Source organism: Lampetra planeri, chromosome 6 (genome assembly GCF_965212315.1).
Source record: "Lampetra planeri chromosome 6, kcLamPlan1.2.h2, whole genome shotgun sequence".
NCBI classification, from domain to species: domain Eukaryota; kingdom Metazoa; phylum Chordata; class Hyperoartia; order Petromyzontiformes; family Petromyzontidae; genus Lampetra; species Lampetra planeri.
Window position 1 is genome coordinate 13,266,633 of NC_136112.1, and position 21,610 is coordinate 13,288,242.

A 21,610-nucleotide genomic window follows, 5' to 3' on the forward strand; every position below is an offset into this window, starting at 1 on the left:
TTCGGAGCCACTTCCGAGTACGCTACATTGCATTAAAGCGTGTTTAAAAAAAAAAGTTTAAAAATATATATTACTTATTTTTCTTGGTTCTTTCGGGGAAGTCACGTATAAGGGAAATAATAAAATAAAAAAACAATAAAAATTATCACGACGTTTCGACTGCAACACAAGCAATCATCATCAGGTGTGAAATCCACAGCAAGAAATATTTGTTTGTCTTGCTGTGGATTTCACACCTTATAATGATTGCTTGTGTTGCAGTCGAAACGTCTCAAGAATTTTTGTTGTTTTATATTTTTACTATTTTATTATTTCCCTTCTACGTGACTTTACCGAAAGAACCAACAATATGAATCGCTGCAGTCACGAAAGCTTTAAATCAAAATTTACTTATTTTGTTGTCGTCGCGGTGTCCCGCGGATTTTCGGAGTTACCGCAAAGCAATCTTCCAGAAGATCTCCACCGCCCGTTCAGTTCGCTCCGTCATCTTCCGCTTCCGGAAGCATTCCCATTGCCACCACCATGGCCGACTCCGTGAGCAATGGGGGTGACGGAGGCCCGAACCCCGAACCGCTCAGCCGAGAGCCCATCCCGGGCTTTGCCGATGTCGACGCCTACGTGCAGGTAACGAACCGACGCTCCCCGTCTCGCTTCACGCGCAAATGAAAACGTGGCTGTGTTTCCTCTGAAAGGGATTTCACGCGGAGGCGTTAAGGTCGACGACCCCCCCCCCCCTTTCCTCGCCTTCCTCTGCGGCGGGCGAACGAAGCCAGAAACGGGGGAGGAGTTCTAGGAAAAGCCGTAGGCCTCACGGGGCGTGCCGGGCCTCAATTCCACGTGTTGATTTCGATTTGAGTTCTTTGAAATTTAAATAAAAGTTGTTGTAATCGTTTGAACGCGTAGAACAATACAAGTGAACGTTGTCGATTCGATTGTGTTGTGTCTCGAGCCTGTAAAAGTACCTGTGTGAGTTACATGAGTGCCGGCGTCTGTCTTAAAGGGACGTTGAAGAGGTTTGCGGGGATTCTCAACGGAGGCCAATTTCGGTATCGGCATCTGCATACGGTCTCCCCTATGTCCACTGAACCAAAACTAGTTGACAACACTGAGTGGGGCTTTGTCCCACTCGTCATGCCAGCTCTTGTCCCGTGGCCACACTTAAGAAGTGCTCTCTAACAGATACACACGTGCATCTGTGTGTGTAATGTATAGGTATCGTTTGTGTATTTACTCTGTGTTAAGGGACTACTCATATGACTGGATGGAGCGGTGGCGCATTAGTTTTCTCGCTGAGATATGAACCGCGCGGAATGCGCTAGAATTCCTGCCACGGCTAACATCAGCACTGACCAATGTGATGTAGTATGGTCAAATAACCCCAATTACTGACAAAGTGTATGGAGGCATTCATCATCAATGTGGGGTTCACATTTCCATGATTTGTGATCAATTTTGTCTAAACTTGTCCAGAGCCCTCCCCGAGATCGACTCTGTCTTAAATGATGAGTACCTGTCTTCTTGGTTTTTTCGGTAAAGTCACGTAGAAGGGAAGTAATAAAATAATAAAAATAAAACATAATAAAACAATTCTTTATGTTTTATTTTTATTATTTTATTACTTCCCTTCTACGTGACTTTACCGAAAAAACCAAGAAGATGAATTCCTGCAGTCACGAAAGCTTAAAATCGAAAGATGAGTACCTGGTGAAGTGTGTACGTGATCAATATCAGCACTGGGGAGATAAAGGCGACTGGGCGTAGTATTAGCCACAGCACGCCCCGTTTGTATTCTACGGGGATTAATTTGCATGAATTAACCGCACTGGGTTCCCTATTTGGTAAGGGGCCATCCATTTAGTACGTTTGCAAAAATCTGTCAAAACTTGACCCCCCCTCCCTGTACGCACGCGTACTTTTTACACCCCCCCCCACCTGCGTGCGTACGCTTGACGCACCCCCCCCCCCCCTCGAATCCTATAGAACGACCCCATACCCAAGCGTACGCATTTTAGTTAACCCCCCTCCATGCGTACGTACTAAATGCATGGCCCCTAAGTCTAAAGGGGAATGAATCTCTTGTCTCTGCATGTACAGCACGTGCTGGGAAGTGTGGTGAAGGCGACGCGGGCATCCATGGGGATGCCGAGCCCCGGGGAGGAGCTGGATTTTTACCAGACTTTCCCGGCTGTACGGAACGTCTATGAGAATTCAGCGCAAAGACTGCTCAATGGGTATATGTTTTAACACTGTCGACATAGCCCTGAATGCACTCCGAGACATCACACCATTAAAGAACACGTAACTACAACACCAGTAATTATACTGCTCCAAACTACATCACCGCACGTCATGTTGCTCTCGTTTTGTGCTAAACAGCACACCATTCTAAAACCTAAAATGTCATACCAAAAGGAAATATATCAGAACTCTGCTCTGTCTCTATGTATAAATCTAGCACATTGGCCTATTGGCTTTTCAGTCTGTGTCTCACTGCTAAAATGAGTAATGGGCAGCCCCAAAACCCTCATGCAGCCTCTCCATACAATAGCCATTGTTAACAGTTGATTGCATGCGATTCTGCATTACCCAAAATACCGCGCAGCATCTCCAATCTGTCGCGTTATTATGGCTGCCGTGGTCACGTGATGGACTCGATGGACCCGGAGGAGCGATTCGAAGGGCTGGTGGATGCCACCGATACCATCCTGGAGCGTGTGGTGAGTGAATTTCACTTTAGTACGAGTGCAGCTGGGCTAGTGCTGGGCTGATCTGTATGTCCATGAACTGTAGTGTTTTTCTACCGTGCTGTCCACGCACCCCTCTTATTGACCAGCTCTCAGTTCCCAAGCAACCCTCGTCTGGCCGTATGGTCTTACAGTTGCTAAGCAGAGACACTGAAGTCTGAAATGCAAGGCGTTTGGATTGAAGACTAGTTATGCTGATGTGGTTGTGTATTTTACACGTGTGTAGTTTGTACGTGTGACTGTGCTTGCTTATTGCACTTTGTATCGACGCACAAGTACATGTCTGGTTGGGAGTATGGTGATGTGTGGTAATATGTGATGGTGTATATTTCTATGTTACTGGTTGTGTTTACATGTTGTGTTCATGTGTAATATGTAGGATGTATGGTTGTATTAGACATCGGATGTGTGGAAACACATGTATTGACCAAACCACCCAGAATGTGCATGATCTCACTTGATCTCCAATAATTAGCAGGATTGTGCATGGATATTGCTTGCATGCTTGGTCACAATTCCTAATCGTTATTATATGTTCCCTGCACCTCCGATTAGCATGGTTGGCTACATACGGTGTGAAATAAGTTCAACATACAAAATTAATTTCATTCTCTCCTCTACGTTCCCACATTGATGCTCCCCACCAACACACGAAGTATGGACAATTAACCCCCTCAACCCAAATGGCATGGGGAGGCCCTCATCGATGAAGTGCTGATTGAGTGAGTTGTAAATGGAGTTGTAAATAGGGTGTATGGTTGTTGCGACATGAGAAGTAGGTGTCATATGTGATGTCATGTGATTGTTGAGTGTTGTTTGTGATTGTGTAATTATTTTCTGCGGCTTTTTTGCCTTTTATGCAATTGTGTATTTATGTCGCTATGTGTAATTACATAGTTGTGTTGTGTATGTGGTTGTGTTATTGTTTTGCTTTGTGTAGTGATTGTCATCTGTAGTGTATGTGGTTGTGTAATAATTTTTCCCTGTGTGGTGCAGGGCACGTTGTTGGACGAGGTATCAGGGGTGAACAAAAATAAGGCCCCCGTGCTCCCCAAGGGAACCCTACCCCCCAAGACCATCGTGTCCTCATGGAATCGTCGGGTACACAAACACACGACACTCACGACGCAACACACGACGAGTATGCACCAACTTCACACGCATTATACGTGAAGTGTTGTATCCTTCGCTGCTTGAAGATCACAGGAGACGGTCTTAGATGATTGGCAGATGCACCAACTGTGACATACACACACAACAAAAGCATTTGGGACCCCCACACACACAAGACATATGTATGAAGTGGTTGGGTGGCTTAGGATTAATACTGGATCAGATATACTGTGATCCTGGGTTTGAATCTGGGTTTCAGCCACCGAAATCTCAGGTGTATTGAGATGGTCTCCATTTAGTCAACAGAAGATTGAAAACACGTTTCAACCTTCTGTCAATTCACTGCTGTATCACTATAATTAACATAAAACATAAATAATGTGACACGCTCAATTCAAAGCGTGTGTCTTAAACGTACGAATCAATTTTTATGAATCGATGTATCGTTACATGCCTAGATGTCACGACAGTGTGATCCGCTGACTCAACGTTTCAGTACTCTGCTGAGTCAACATCTCGGCTCTCAATGCCTCCATTCTCACGCAGAACCGGGAGTCTGCCTCAGCGCGAGGCCGCACATTCCACGCGCTGCAGGCCAAGAACATCGCACGGCCACAACTCAGCTTCACGCAGAGAGTGGACAACTCCAACGCGCCTTTCCTGCCCAAGCTGCGTGTGAAGCCCAATGCCCTCAAGCCGCTGCCAGCAGGTACGGAAACACATCAGGGTAAGGGCTGGGGCACATACAGCCCACGGGGCCATATGGCATGCAACCACATTTCATACAACCCATGACTTTGATGTATGTTGACATTTTTTTTCACCGTCTTACGTAGCCAACCGTGAAAATCAGAGGTGCCACTGCATTTTATATAGGCCGTAAGCACATGAGGCCAACTATTTTGAAATGGCACTCAAAGAATATTAATCTCTACTGAATATTCATCACACTCGTACACATAAGCACATGTGTTAATATGTAATAAATGACTAATGAATCTCAAATCTTCTCATGCTGTGACATGGATTAAAAATATAGGCTCTTCTAACAAAGAATATTGCATAAAAGCTGTATAGTATGCAAATAATTACATCGAGGTGCATGCTGGGAATTACTGACAAGAAGAAGACGAATACAAACTGGAAAACAAATGGAAATAAAATATTGATTGTTTTGGGGAATCAAGTTGCCTTTAGCACGAAGCTTTACTCAAAGGGATGGACAAGAAAGGTAATGAAATAACAGCCAAAGGAGTGAATCTTTTAATATGACCACCGTGGTGATTGGGTGATGAGATTTGCTCATGCACAGACGTGAGATGAGTTGTTGAATCACTCTACAGTGAAGTATGGCAACGGCGTGGGGAGGCCTTCACCCAACAGTGATAAACCACGGCTAATGAGGTTGGTGTGAATGTGTTTGTGTGATTGCAGCACTGAGTTCTCGCCGGGATGTGCGCCCGGATGACTTGGACGTACCCCCCGCCCTCGCTGACCTCCTGCACCAGCAGCGTACGCATACACAGGAAGACGTGTACGTACACACACACTAACATACAGACACACGCACATATGCACACACCAACACCATCGGAGGCACAAAAATATGTACTCATGCATGCATTAACACAATAAGATGCATGTATATACGTACTCATGCAGGCACATATAAAACAACAACAAGCACAATTTAGCACTAGTGCTAGGCTAGGTACACTCTGAGGCCACGTAAAGTGTTGAAGGCTCACTGGCAGGAGATAATATAGATTGTTGTGCTGTTTGTAAGATTGGCACAGCACACGAGGGGGTAGTGTGGGAAACACAATGCCCAGGTGCTGTTTATCTCCCCATTACGGATGTATATACACTGCACCAGGTACTCATGCAAGTCTGAGTTGACCTAGCGGAGGCTCAGGACCAGTTCAGAAATTCTCCAATTGTAATGTGATGCACAAAGATATCGACTTATACACTGATGTAAAAGGTAACGCAAAGATGGGTACCAGCCAGTGTTGAATTGTTGCTGCTGTTGTGTGCCCATGTGTGTGTGCAGCTTTGCCCACCCATACCAGTTTGAGCTGGAGAGTTTCACTCCCAGTGAGGAGCTCCTTCAAGAGCCAGAACCACAGGTGAACACACACGTACACACAAGTACACACACGAATGTATATATACATACAAAGACAAAGATCCCTTGTATAACCTGAACATACTTTTGCGGCAAGTGCTGTTAGCGAGCACCTCCGAAGGCCGGCATGGCAAATAGGGTGGGTGGCCGATACCACACCCGGCCATCTTTATCGCCTCAGTACTAATGTTTACGCACTGCACCATTTACTCAGTTGAGGCTGAGTCGACCAAGGGGGGGCCCAGAACCGGTTCAAATGATCGTCACTGGTGTTGGCCTTGAGCAGGAATCGAACTTGGGTCGCTGGGTTCATGGCGTAGTGTGCGACTGCTCCTCACATACACGTATACACACAACAAAGTGCTGGTGCTGCTGCTGGTGATGTTACTGTTAACAGTGTTGATGTTGATGGAGATGATGAACATGGAGCTGGTAGTGGTGAGGATGATGGATTTTCTGATGATGTTGTTGGTGTTATTGTTGATGGTGCTGATGTTGTTGGTTCTGCTTGTAATGTTGATGGTCTTGATGGTGCCGTTGAGCAGAAGTTCCGCCCTCTGGAGGAGACGCCACTGACCTTGGTGACCTCCTTGGAAGAACTAGCGCAGGTCAACGAAAAGCTGCTCCAGTGCAAGGAGTTCGCTGTAGACCTTGAGGTAAGGGGGGTGCGAGTGTGTGTGTCGGTGTGAGTGTCAGTTTGTGGGAAGCGGTAGTGTAGCGGTTAGCATGCTGCACTATCAACCCAGCCACCCGAGTTCGATTCCCACTCATGGGCAACACCCGTGACAATGATCTGAACCGGTCCTGGGCCTCCCCTAGCTCGACTCAGCCTCAATTGAGTACCTGGTGTGATGTTTAAAAACATGTCTGCTTGGGAGACAAAGGCGGCCGGGTGTGGTACTGGCCACCCAACCCCTCGTATGCCATTTCGGCCTTCATAGGTGCTCTCTAACAGCACTTTCCCCAACAGTCTGTTAAAGTTATACGGGGGATCTGTGTTTGTTATTTGGGTGAGTGCCAGCATGTGTGTGTGACGTGTGTGGTCGTATAATATCCAGTTGTGATGTGCGGTTGGTTTGTTGGGTTGTGCTGTCTGTGTGGTTTCGTCCCGCTTGTCCGCCTCTCCTACTGTTGTTTGTCCACCGACCGTTGAGCGGCTATTCCTGTGCGGTGGCCCCGTAGCATCACTCGTACCGTTCCTTCCTGGGCATCACCTGCCTCATGCAAATCTCGACGCGCGAAGAGGACTTCATTATCGACACACTGATGCTGCGCGACGACCTGCACATCCTCAACGAGGCCTTCACCAACCCCAACATTATCAAGGTGAGAGGCACGCGTGCACGTAGACATGCATACGTGTGTGCACTTATGCATGCCTACGTGTATACACTTGCATGAGCGTGGACACACAGATGTGCGCGTGTAAACACGCCCGCACAAAATGAGCGTTGACACACGCACAGGTTTACGCACGCATGCGCGCACACCCACGTGCACTCAAGCGCATGTACACACGAACAACATAAACCAAACATTTGAGAACGACAGCAAAAAACGAGAGACACCCCTCTCCTTCGCCGACTTTGTAGCACGACGCCTGGGTCCCTCCAGCTTACGGCCAATGTATAATTGCACTGCCTGCACACTCGATATGAATGCCATTGGGTGAATCTTTACAACAATAAATTGCACTTGTATTGCGCCTAAAGCCTAACAAACATCTCGGGGCGCGGAATTACACGGAGGGAGCAGGTCGGACCGAGCAAGGGAAATAGAGAAAGGAAGCAATTAGGGGGGGGGGGGGCTGCAGCCATGCCTTGTTGGCTGCGACGGTTACTAGGAACGTTGTAACCATATCTCGAGCACCAGCCACGTGAGAGGCGTGGTGCTTGACGCGGCGACGCAGTGGCGCAGTGATTGCCACGGTGACGTGGTGATTGACGCTGCGGTGTGTCGGGGGCGCAGGTTTTCCACGGAGCGGACTCGGACATTGAGTGGCTGCAACGTGACCTGGGCCTGTACGTGGTGGGCCTGTTCGACACGCACGCAGCGGCGCGCTCCCTCGGCCTTGCCAGAAACTCGCTCGCCCACCTCCTCATGCACTACTGCAGCCTGTCTACCGACAAGCAGTACCAGCTGGCTGACTGGCGCATCCGGTACACACGCCGCACTTGCTCGAACCTCTGCATACGCGCGCGCATGCACGGGCTAACTTGTACACACGTACAAAAACAAAGGCAAAGATCCCCTGTATATCCTCAACTAATCGTTGGGGCAAGTGCTGTTAACATACACCTGTGAAGGCCAGCACGACACAGGAGCGGATGGGTGTATACTACCATGCACGGCTGTCTTTGTCTCCCCAGTGGTGATGTTTACACATCGCACCAGGTACTCATTTGAGGCTGAGTCGAGCTAGGGGAGGCCCAGGACCGGTTCAGATAATTGTCACAGGTGTTGGCCATGAACAGAAATGGAACTCGTTTCACCAGGTTCGTAGCACAGGGTGCTAGCCGCTACTCTACTGCTTACAGATTCACACACAAGGACAAAGATCCCCCGTGTAGCCTGAATAGACTGCTGAATCGAGTTGGCCATGGCGAGGAATTTAAGTCCCATCACTGGGTTCATAGCACAGTACATATGAACCACTTGCACCCCCCCCTCCCCACTCAAGTCATCTTAGCGAGCCGCGATTAAGGCTGGCACAATGAATGAGATGGTAGTGTGGTTAGCATCATGCCTGACCTCCTTTGTTTCCCCGGTACTGATGTTCATCTCTTATACTAGGTACTCATTTAAGGCCCAGTCAGTTTTGGGGGAGGTCCAATACTGGTTTTGATATCACTCCCAAATGATGTTAGCCTTCACCGGAAATGAAACATGGGTCACCAGATAAAATGTTGCAGTACATTAACATCTGCGTCTCATAACACACTTGCATACACACACTCGCACACAAACACATACACACTCACACAATTGCATACACACGCACACCAACACTTGCACACATTCACTTATGCACGCACACACACAGGCCTCTCCTGCCAGACATGCTGCACTATGCGCGTGCCGACACGCACTACCTGCTGTACGTGTACGACCGCGCCCGCGCCGACCTGCTCACCAAGGCGCTGGGCCGACCCAATCTCCTGCAGCTTGTGTGGGACCAGAGCCGAACTGTGGCACTCAAGGTGAGTGGCGCGTGGACAATGGCGGAGCCAGGATTTTCAGGTAGGGGTGGCAACCCCTCCAGCAATGAAAAATGATAGAGGAGTTGTTAGTAAGTAAGGACTTGTCCCTTGCTTTTTATTTGACGCGTGTGCGGCGATGGCGCAGCCATCAATTGAGGGTCGAGTTTGAACCGTGTTGTGTGATCGGCATCGCGCTCGCTGAAGGTGTTTGCCTTCAGGGAAGTCGTGTCCTGTATACGCAACTGCGCATAATTCTGTGAGTCACTTATAACTGCTTTGCCGTTACTTATTGCCAATTATGGACTGAGACTATTGTCCTATCATCTCATAGAGTCCCTGGAACATAATAATATGCTACACAGTGGTAGTGGGGGTTGCAAAATGCCGATTTATTTTCAAAGCGTGGACTTAGACCGCCATACGGTTTTAATGTTCACGCATCCTAATTAGTGCATTCACAATAAAAATTCCACTGGGAACATTGGTTGCCGACTTTTAGAACTGGTAATTGATGCTGAAAACAATTACCAGTAAACCGATTATCGTTTTAACAACCCTGGTAATTATTGCTGCCGCTGTCACGACTTGCGTTGTTCCATCTCTCTTCCCTGTGTGTGTCTCAGCGCTACCACAAGCCGGTGTTCACCGAGGACTCCTACCTGGAGCTGCTGCACAAGCACAAGCAGCCACTGGATGTGCAGCAAAGTAGCGCCGCGCGGCTCCTGTACGCGTGGCGCGACCGCACGGCGCGCGCCGAGGACGAGAGCACGGGGTGAGAGTGCACGCGGCGCTGAAATAGCCGTGTACTGCACTGCATAGCATAGTACAGCAAAGCACGGGACAGTGTTCAAAATCTTTCTCTTGATTTATCAGAATATTTATTTAGACTGGAGGAATCCGATGAGCTGCGAAACTCTTTATCACAGATGTCCAGAGTAGCGAAGAATGTATGAATATAAAGTATATAAGTACAAATTGCATAATTACATGAATTACTGTAGATTTTTTAACACTCAGTGCACTCTGGGGCAAGGCAGCGAAACAACAACACAAACGATCCAAGACCGCACCAAAACAACACGGAGTCCCTCAGTAAAATTGCACATTAAAATGGAAATATCGATACGCGGGTGTTTATAATATAGCACGGTAATACACTGGGGTGTACGACGCAGCACTTTTTAATTTCCCTGATCGCGATCCTGAACCAGTGGTAGAAATTGCACATTCCAGTGCCGGAGGTCAATGGTTGCATAGTACGATTACTGTAGCTATGGCGTTGTTGGGCTCGTACGGCCTGTGTGATTATTGTTATTGCCGAGACGTGCTTAGTGCCTTGGCCTGACCGGTGTGTGTTGTGCCCCTGCTGTCACAGATACGTCCTCCCAAACCACATGCTCATGAAGATCGCCGAGGAGATGCCTCGGTGAGCCGCGCACGGTGGTGGTGGGGCCGGTGGTGGCAGGGAGAGTTGGGATGGTGGTGCGAGTGATACCGATGATGATATTGACAGTGGTGGTAATAGTCGCCCTCCAACAACAACGAAGGGCAGAGGAGCGATGCTTGCAATAAAGAGCGGAGCGCCGGGCGGCTGAAACGCAGAAAGTTGGCACAGTCGTGTGCACAGCTGGTGTATCTGCCCCAGTCATTGCAGTCAGTCAACCCATGGCACCTGGCTCTGTTCCGTGAGCTCCTGTCAGCGAGCCTTCGATACTGCACGTGGCTTCGGAGTGCACCTGGCCTGGCACAACCGCCGTGGTGATGTCACCGCCACTTAGTGGCAGAAGGCGCCTGTTCTTGTTGTTGGTAATAGTGGTGGTGGCTGATGATTGTGCTGGTAGTAGTGAGAGTGGTAGTGATAGTGTTGATGGTGGTGCCACTCATAATGTTTTGATGTGGATGGTGATCTGGATGCTGGTGATGATATGCATATGGTGATAGTATGATGATGATGATTAAGGTTGCATTGTGGTAATAGCATTGGTCAGTATGATCCTGATAATGACCAGGCTATATATATGTACGCCAGACAAGACAGGCTTTATGTACGTATGCCAGCCTGAAGAATATACATACGTACGCCAGGATGAACAGGCTATACATACGTCAGGATGAACAGGCTATACATACGTATACTAGCCTGAGCTGCCTATACGCACGTACGCCGGAATGAACAATATACGTATGTACACCAGCATGAATAGGATATATGTACGCCATCTTGAACGGATATGCTTTTGCCAGTATCAACGGCTATATACACCCTAGTCCACGCCATTGCTGTTTGCAAGACAGAGAGGGAGTGCCGGTTTGTAACGTGCTGTTTCTGTGAGATTGTATTGTTGCTGTGACGTGGTTTTGCCGTGATGTTGCATTGCTCTGGCGTGTTGTGATGTGTGTCGCTGCTCTAACATGTTGACATTGTCGTTGCCGTCGTGTCCCGTTGTTGCTGACGCAGGGAGCTGCAGGGCGTGCTCGCGTGCTGCAATCCGGTGCCGCCCCTCGTGAGGCAGAACGCCAATGAGCTGTGGCAGCTCGTCAAGCAGGCGCGCCTCATCCCGCTCATCAAGGTGAGCGCAGAAGCGGAGGCGGCTCGGTGGAGCAGCGGGGTTCGTAATGGACGGCCAGGGTCGAGATACGGATTCAAGTTCAAGTTCAAATTCATTTATTAGGTATAGCCCTGTGAGCCATTCGGCTCTTGAATCGGGTGCAACCGCAACAAACAAAAAACAAAAACATGAACAAGAAAACATCTTAAAGTGAATATGTGACTGAGTGCAAACAAAAAATCCAAGAAAAGACAGCAAAATATTGCAGAAAAAACACCGTGCACCAACGCTGTGTACAAAAATCGCAGTGGGATGCAAGTCAAACAACCAACAACAACCACAAGACAACTTAGGTTAAGGCCATCAGTCTAACTCTGTACTACAACAAACAAACATGAACAAACATGAACAAACGGATGAAGGTTAGATGGGGCAAGAGAGTCGAAGAATGAGAACAGAGACAAAGAGTGGGAGACAGAGACTGAAAGTCATAGGGGGGGAGAGGGATAGTGAGTGGTCAGAGACAGAATGTTCATAAAATATAATTATAATAAACATTTAATATCATCTTGATTTGAAGCTTTCGTGACTGCAGGAATCCATACTCTTTGTTTTTTCGATAAAGTCACAGCAAGAAAAACTGCTGAAGACAGCAGTTTCTGTGGTTGTCCCACCTGATGACGATTACTTGTGCTGCAATGGAAACGTCGTGATCTATTATTTTTCTACCTACGTGACTTTACCGAAAGAACCAAAAAGTTTACATTGAATATAGGTGGTGACTCGGTGGCTCCTGGGGCCAATACTGGGTCAAACACAATGGTCCGGCACTGTTTCAATAATAATTTTAACTTGTGACGCGCACTGCACATTATTCGCTCACTCGAAGAGCGAGAACGACTCAGAGGCGTGAGGAGGAACCACGGACGAGCGGGAAAGGCTACCAGGTGGTGAGCCGGTGGCAAATTTTCTCCCAAGCTTTGTGGTCGTCTATATATGAAGGTTTTATCAACCAATGAATGAGTGTTTACATATGGGAGGGAACCGGAGTTCCCGGAGAAAACCCACGCATGCGAGGAGGCAACAGTCTATCCCATACAGACCGAACAGGTGGAGTCAACCTTTGCTGTACCCAATCACATGATATGACACCTGAAAAGCAACAGGAAAGGGAGTTTAACAACATTTGTGTGATCCACCAACCCTTGTTGCCTCCATTGTGCTGGATTACAGGCCTTCGCCACCAACACCACCTGGCTATGATCCTAGGTTTTGGATCATGGAGTTTCAGCCACCCGCGGTTAAATGACGTTCACAAATGTTGCGAGTCGATGGTCACAACAAGGCACAAGTGACTGCAAAAATAATGACTCGTTGCAGTAAAGGTTGCGTTTGTTTAATCATCTTTGCTGCTGTTCCCACAGAGCGAAACGCCCATCAAGACTCCATCGAGAACAGTCATCAACCGGACAGAGGTGACGAGCGACAAAGCTCATCACACAAATGCCCTCTTGACTTGCGATTATTAACTCTACATCTAATTTTCTCATCCGGCACAGAACTCTCATTTGTGGTAATTTTTTTTTTTTATTCCACATCCCCCAACAGTCGTGACAATGAGGAGTTCAGTTCATGTCCGTCCTTAGAGTGTGAATAATGTTCCGATTCTTGTGTAGGTTGACACCCCTGTGTGATTTTGTTGGTTCATGGCCTGACCCTGACGGTACAATCTAGATGTTTTAATCCCCCAAGGGTGACATTAATGGTATCATTTGTATGCCCACCCTAGTGTGGCACTGATTGTTCAATCAATTTTCTTCTGTATTTTGACAGCGATTGGAAAACCCTCTCTTCTGTCCTCACGATGGCTTATCATTGGACGACGGGCAGCCAATCACAAGGCACGGTACTGAAGGTAGCTCACACTTAGTTGTGCTGGTTATATCGGCAAAGCTCATGATATGGATGATATCTTTTTTTTATTCGTGACAGTGATGAGTACACCTAGCCTGTCACGAGTGGATTTCATTTTATTGACATGAAAACATACTGTGCTGTTTTTGAATATCACACTCATAATTTGAGTAGTAATCATACAAATAATTTCCATGTTCTATGTACAAATTAAACATAATTTGGTGAAAAAAATAACAAATAGTGTCATGACTGCATTGACAGTGGGGCACAAGCAAAAATAACAAAATACTTTTCAGTAACATTGTCCTAAAAGTAAAACTTACATAATAGGTGATATTTTAAGCAATGACCCTTCTTTGGCTGCTGCGTGTATGTGCGTATTATTTCTGTGACTATCTTTGTGTCTATGTCTGTGTTCAATTGCGTGCATTTTCATTCATATGTGTGTGTATTCATTCCTGTGTCTCTGTTAGCGTGTCTTTATTTGCCTGTTTGCATGCGTATGTCTGTGTGTCAGCGGTTGCAACAGGTGTGTGGCCGTGTATATTATTGTGTGTGGGTGTGTGTGGGTGTGTGTGTGTTCACGTGTGTATTCTTCAGTTTATCGCTGTGCATCTTCTGTGCTAGCGTATGTCTGTATGTCACTGGAGAGCGTTTGTGCAGTGGTAGTGTGTAGTGGTACGATCCTGATGGCCTAAGTTCCATTCCCGGTCACGACGAACAGCAGTAGTTGAGCTGGTTAGCGTGCTGCACTATTAACCTGGTGACCCAAGTTCGATTGCTGCTTATGGCCAACACCAGTGACGAATATCTGAACCGGTCCTTGGGCTCCCTTAGATTAATTCAGCCTTAAATGAGTACTCGGTGCGTGTAAAGCATCAGCACTGGGGAGACAAAGGTGGTTGGGTGTAGTGTTGGTCCTCCCATCCCCTTCGTGTTCCGTGCTGACCTTCGTAAATGCTCGCTAATAGCACTTGCCCTAAAAGCATTTTCAAGGCTATATTGAGGATCTTTGACTTTTGTCTTTGTGTGGTGCAGTGGAGGGAGCACGGAGGGCGGTGCCTGCCACGCGCCCGGTCCTCGCCCTGTTCGACGTGAGCCCAACATCCTCACCCAACTACAACCAACCCATGTCTCATCTCCCACACCCACCGCCGGCGAAAGCACTGTGTGTGATCTCGTGTGCTGTAGTTTTCTGTACTGTGCTGTGTTTGCTGTGTCAGCCATCATGTGCTGGAGCGTTCTGTGCGTTCTCTTGTGTGCTGTCGCATTCTGAGCTGTGCTGAAATTGCTGTCATGTTGCTATAGTGTGCTGCGATGTGCTGTAGTGCTCTGCGCTCTGCTGTGCTGTGCAGGACAGCGAAGAGCAGCAGAACGAGGCTCGCACTGCTCAGAGCTCCACGTCCCAGATGAAGGCAGCGCGTGTCCTGCAGACGTTCGTCAACCCCTTTGGCATGGTGAGACATGGGTGGACAGGGACATGTGGAGGCACAGGGGTAGTTGAGTGGCATGGAGATACGTGGACTTTGAGACACGGGAATTACAAGGACACCACGACAACACAGAGATACAAGTGACTTAGGGACGTGGGGACACACAGGAGGCATGAGAACAGAGAGACAGATTGGAGGCATAGGGACACAATATTAGCACAGGGTCACGAAATACGGGGACACTTAGAATGTAGATAAAACGGTCTTCAGAGACACAGAAATCCTGGCAACATGAAGACGTGTGGGGGCTTGAGGAAGTGATTGAAAATAAAAAGAGGACATGCACAGGGTCGTTTGTTTGTTTACTTGCTGGCGCGTGTGTGTGTCCAAGTTCGCTTGTGCATCTGTGCTTGTGCTTGCAGTATCTACCATCCAGTGACGGGAAATCTCTGCCATTTCAAGAAAAGAAATTGGATCCTAACTCAAAAGTGTTTGAGGTAACACGTGATTGTTGTGTGCTAACATCTTGCTCACATCATCATCTCCCTCATCATCATTACCTCCATCATACCATTTCACAAACCACTTGTGCACACGTGCGGATGGGTGCTGAGTGAGGAATTTTAGTGGTTTGGTGATTAATGTGGTTCGTTGAGTGCATGTTTGAGCAGATGAGTGGGTGAGTGAATGGTTGAGTGTGGTTGGGTAGGTGAGAGAGTGTAGTTGAGTGCATGAGTGGTTGGATCGTTGAACGAGTACCTGAGTGGCTGAGTAAGTGAATGAGTGTTTAAGTAGTTGACTGAGTGAGTGATGAGAACCCGTTGGGTGCTATCTCACACATCTGTGTAGATCTGTAGTCGCTGGAAACTGATGAAAGCGCCAGAGGCAGTGAAACCGAAGAAGAGCTCTGCACAGCCTGCAAAAGCCAAACACGGTGAAGGCACACACACACACACCATGTACACAGAGACATGCACTAATCCAGCAGTCGCTAACACTTGCACGTGCATGTGCACACAGACACATGCAGACACGTACAGAAGTCGAGGAGTTGCTCACACACACACACGACAAAAACAAAAATCGTATAGCCTTTAACAAACTTGGCAAGTGCTGATAGCGAGCATCTCTGAAGAGCCAGGATGACCTGAGGGGTGGGTAGCCAAAACCAGGCTCGGCTGCCTTTGTTTCCCCAGCACTGATGATTACACATCGTACCCGGTACTCATTTAAGGCTCCGTCGACCTCGGGGAGGCCCAGGACTGATCAAATATTTGCCACTGCTATTGATCGCAAGCGGAAATTGAAATCGGGTCACTGGGTTTGCAGTGCATTAACCAGCACACTACTGCGCGCACGCCATGAGTGATGGATCCCTGTGTCTGCAGCGGAGAAGAAGATCAAGGTGGAGCGCCCTCAAGAGGAGCCGGTCGCCGTACCGACCGTGCGAGAGCAGAAACAGGTGCGCCCCGCTCACTCGCGCTCCGGCGTTTCCACGACCTATGGGGGAACTGGGAACCCTGGTGCTGGCCCAGCAACGGCCCAAGACCAGCACCCCCCGTGCCTTGCGTTTGTGACTGGGCTTCGTGGGGCCCGGCCCCTCCTGGTGCCCTTAAGTCCCCACCCACCCACCCCCTCCCCACTCACTGCTGCCCTTTCCCATTCCATCTGAACACCAGCCTGTGTTGGGGTAGACATTGCTTACAAAATTGCACACGAATAAAAATGCGTTATGCTTGTGAACGTTCTGCATGTGTTTGAGCGAATGACGTCGTGGCGTGCAAATATTGCGCTCAAGAAAGTAGGCATCGGTGCGCATCACAGCGGAATGGGAATGGTAAATAGAGCAATACAAATTAAAAAAGAAACCCGTCACGAACTCGGTGGCTTATACCGACTGAGCAAAATAAATTGCAACCGCATGAAAAATAAAGTGCACAGGGAATCGCATAAGAAAGGTAAGGAGTAAATAATAATGAAATATACAGTTTTTTCTTCCCTTTCCCTGGTGCGCTGGTGATAACTCGATGAGGGTTAACGAATTGGTACCCTATCTTGTGACTCGCGACTTGATGCTGATAGCATCGTGGGGATAACATTGGGGGAAAAGACAAAAATCTGACACAAACCAGAATACCTCCCCACTGCCGCTCTCCCCTCCCCACCCCCTCCCACTGTGTTGTCTTCATTCTTTCTCGTTCGGCCTCTCCCTTACCCCCTTTCCATGGGCAGGGTGCCACACGGAGAGAGGCACCGGGGGCAGCCGAGGTCACGGAGGTCGGAGGGAAGAGGCAGCGCGCGAACTCCTCGCCAGCGCCACCACTCGTGCCAGATGACTTCACCCCCCACGAGTACACGGAGGCCGATGCTCACATCTTCACAGGTACACAGACACGCGCACATTTCCATCATCATGGGAAAAACACACATCTTCCCAGATACACACACACACACACATCTTCACAGGTACACAGACACGCGCACATTTCCATCATCGTGGGAAAAACACACATCTTCCCAGATACACACACACATCTTCACAGGTACATAGACACGCGCACATTTCCATCATCGTGGGAAAAACACACATCTTCCCAGATACACACACATCTTCACAGGTACACAGACACGCGCACATTTCCATCATCATGGGAAAACACACATCTTCCCAGATACACACACACACATCTTCACAGGTACACAGACACGCACACATTTCCATCATCGTGGGAAAAACACACATCTTCCCAGATACACACACACACACATCTTCACAGGTACACAGACACGTGCACATTTCCATCATCATGGGAAAACACACATCTTCCCAGATACACACACACCAGAGGTCGCAACCGGGTACCCGATACCCGTACCCTACCCGATACCCGGCTACCCGTACCCGGCCGGGTACGGGTACCCGTTTGCGACCCTGGTGCGGCCGAGTCACTGGTGAGTAACCATTTGTCACTCATTTCGGGTAGGGTACGGGTAGGGAACGGGTACCCGTACCCAGCCGGGTACGGGTATGGGTACCCATTTGCGACCCTGGTGCGGCCGGGTACGGGTAAGGAAACAAAACCCGTTTGCGACCTCTGACACACACACACGACACACACACACATCTTCACAGGTAAGGTCAAAGTGTGAGGGTGGGTGTGTGAACGTCCATGTGAGTGAGTTTGAGTGAGCGTGTTGTTCTCTGTTCCAGCCGGGTGCTCTCGAGGAAGAGATAACAACAGACACACGACTCGGCAGAACAAGGTGCGTGCGTATTTAACATCACCGCTATCATCATCGTCACCATCATAACCACCACTACCATTGTCATCACACCACCCCTAATATTCCAGTTTTATCACCATCACCACTACCATCAACACCATCACAGCTATCATTATCACCATCATCACAATCACTGCTACCAACATCACTATCATAACCCCCATATTCATCACCATCATCACCACTATCATTGTCATCACCACCACCATTACCATCAATAACACAACCATCACCCCTACGACTAAAGTTAATACTTTTATATCCACTACTTTTAACACCATCTCCGCTACCATGATCACTGTCAAAACCACCATATCCATCACCGTTACCATCACCATCAACACCATTACCATCATCTCTGTAACCAGTGTTGCCTTCACCAATCACTACCTTTACCGTCATTAACACCACCATTAATGCCCGTCACCACCATCATAAACACATTAATTGGTACCACTAAAAACATAATCTTCATTCCCACGTCGTGTGGTGCATTGCGCAGTGTGTTAAATCTTTATGCTCAGCATGCTTTTTGTGTCGTGTGCGTGGTGTCTGTTGTGCGCATAAACGCGCATTGTGTGGTGTGTGTGTTTGATGTTGAGTACACATTTGAATGTATCCGTTGTGTGTTTGTGCAGCAGAAGTTGCGCGGGCGGGGGCAAGGTGGTCGTACAGTCTTCAGAGGATCGGCACGGGGCGTGACGTACATGCAGGGACACAGCGGCCGGTAGGGGATCCCTCTCCCACCCCTATGTCACCCCGCGTGCCCTCACGCGTCTTTTGTGTCCGCGTCGGACCTTGCATATCTAAATGTTTACCCCACGTGTCCTTGTGTGTCCCTGTGGGTCGCCGCATGTCCAAATGTGTACCCACATGTCTCTGTATGTCCCTCCATCTCTCGGTTAGTTCCCCGCATGTCCCCATGTCCCTCCGTGTCACTACGCATGCTGCGTCTTCCTTTAGATCATAGATCACGGTTCTGTGCATTTTCACGTGTGTTCCTGTGTATATGTATGCCTTTGTGTCTGCACATGCATCTGCGTGCGTTTGTGTGTCTCAGTGTCAACAGTGTTAAGTGTTGCTTTGTGTCAGTGTCCACTTCGTGTCTGCTTGTGTCTTCACGGGTCCCTTTGTAGCATTGTTACCATGCGTGTCAGTGTGTCACCTATGCGTTATAGCACATGTCATCACACAGGGTTCTCCCACTGGCACATCTGGCCCGGGAAGGCTTTTGTAGTGGCCTGTCGAGGTACAAATACAGGTTTCCCTCACTTTATGCGGTAGATACGTTCCAAAAAAAGGGCACACAAAGTGAAACCGCACAAGACAGCGGCCTGCCGAGTATTATATACGTACACATGCAATGTTGTGTCATATCTGACCACAAAGTGGCATATAGAGTGCGTCCAAAAAACAAGTAGCGAATTTTGTGGAGAAATAGTTAAGCCGCATGTACGTGAAATTGCACAAACCAAACCTGAATAAACTATGGAAATCTGTAGATACAGCTTAGTGAGATGAAAAGTGATATACAAGAGATAGAGATTAGAGAGTTGGAGACAAACTATGGTGATTATCTGTCACATGTACGGACGTTATGACGTCAAGAAGTCATGTGACGTAACATGTACACGTGGCACATGATATTACGCCGCTAACTTTTTTGTAGCCCGCCAGATAATACTTCTGAAGAACCATTCGTTTGCATGTGCCTCTGTGCTAAGCACATGTCTGCATATCTCCATGTGAGTGACTTTGTGTTCCATAATCTCAAAATGCACCTAGCCTGGCACAGGTGCTACGGTCATGTCACTCAGTAGCAAATGGCGGCTGTTGTCTTAATTTATTCACTGGTCACTATGTCCTAAAATCCTGATGCTTGCATTTCCACGTGTGTGTGTGTGTCCTGTGTGTGCTTCCACATCTTCAAAAAAATATTCTGCATGTATTTAGCATCTTGCATGAAAATTCCATCTCTAAACGTGGTAGAATTTGTAACGCATGCAGTTTTCGCGTGGAGGAATGATAAGCCACAGACAAGCGGGAAAGGAGCCAGAACCAGTGCCAACAATTGCTCAAGCTCTGGTCCTATATTGAGCGGCCGGCATGTGGGTCAGGAGTGTTCCGCTTTTCATCCCAGTGCGACCCGCGGTCGCTCATTTCTCCGTGATGCAGGGGAGGCTCCCGGCAGGCGTGGCCGAAAAAATGAAGATGTGAAGAGAGGCGGTGAGAGTCCTGGAGGGGAGTGAACTGGCATTGGTGCAGGGAGGACAACAAACGTCTCCCATTGATACGAGGCGACATCAACAACAAACGCAGTTAACAGCAACACCCAGCATCAACTGGCGAATTTTAACAACACACGGTTAACAGCAACACCGAGTCAACCGGAGTATCGAACAATACACGGGAGTTAATAGCAACATCTATTCGGCCAGTAAATTCTAGCAACAGTTCACAGCAACTCCTAAAGTCTACCACAGTACAAATAAGACACACAGTTTGCACCAATTGCTCGAGTCAGACAGGGTCTCCTGTAACTGCGACGTTAACAACACACGGATACAAGTACCCTGTGTGGCCAGTAACACCCAGACTCAACGGCGACACCCAAAACACACCCAGTGTCACCAACATCATCTCAGATTATCATTAACAGCTGATAATATCAGCTACAGCCAGCTACATTGAGCATCACCAGCAAAATGAGTGATAAACCAGCTTTCCATAAAATAACGAGAAACTCATGTCCTGCGCTTGTAAATGATAAGTTTTCACACATGCATGCCCATGCACTCTCACACAATCACATGCACATAGATGTTAACACTCACATGTGCACACACATACGCGCAAGCTTTTTTGATAACCCTGCACCCCTGCATTACCAGTTTACTGACTTGTTCCCACATGGATGCTGTGGTGCTGACAAGTAGACCGCAAAGAAATGATTTCGAAATAAATTTGGTTTCACGTTTTTAAGCCTTCTCTCCTGCAGGAGAGACTTTGTCAAACGTGTCTCTTGTTGCTGTGTGTGTGGGTGTTTAAGGTAGGGAGTGGTAATATATGTTGAACTTTTTTCTTCATGCTTTTGGAGTCCCTGACTGCTCACAATCATTAAGGACCTTGATGATGGTGGGCAGGCCCGAGTAGAGCTACGTGGCTGGGAGTCGGAGCCATTCCTTGTTCACCTTGGGATGCGACAGGGATGTCCTCTGGCTCCAACATTACTTAATATATT

The 21,610-nt window shown here is 48.1% G+C and overlaps 1 protein-coding gene across 3 annotated transcripts; it reads left to right on the plus strand.

Annotated features, from left to right (window-relative positions):
* The first annotated feature begins 465 nt into the window (after window positions 1–465).
* LOC144719553 (exosome complex component 10-like) lies at window positions 466–21,351 on the plus strand. 3 transcript variants are annotated; one of them, XM_078595587.1, is made up of 25 exons: window positions 466–624; window positions 2,095–2,231; window positions 2,603–2,717; window positions 3,741–3,845; window positions 4,404–4,566; window positions 5,292–5,391; window positions 5,911–5,986; window positions 6,531–6,641; window positions 7,168–7,311; window positions 7,954–8,144; window positions 9,029–9,185; window positions 9,809–9,957; window positions 10,561–10,611; window positions 11,644–11,755; window positions 13,159–13,209; window positions 13,568–13,649; window positions 14,690–14,745; window positions 15,007–15,108; window positions 15,507–15,581; window positions 15,934–16,018; window positions 16,473–16,546; window positions 17,317–17,467; window positions 18,296–18,348; window positions 19,008–19,096; window positions 20,545–21,351. In XM_078595587.1, the coding sequence occupies exons 1-25, from the start codon at window positions 523–525 to the stop codon at window positions 20,576–20,578; spliced, it is 2,565 nt and encodes an 854-aa protein (XP_078451713.1). In that variant the 5' UTR covers window positions 466–522; the 3' UTR covers window positions 20,579–21,351. The 3 variants fall into 3 exon arrangements, with proteins under 3 accessions (XP_078451713.1, XP_078451714.1, XP_078451715.1); XM_078595588.1 differs by having other exon boundaries at window positions 19,011–19,096; XM_078595589.1 differs by having other exon boundaries at window positions 13,568–13,640.
* The last annotated feature ends 259 nt before the right edge of the window (window positions 21,352–21,610 follow it).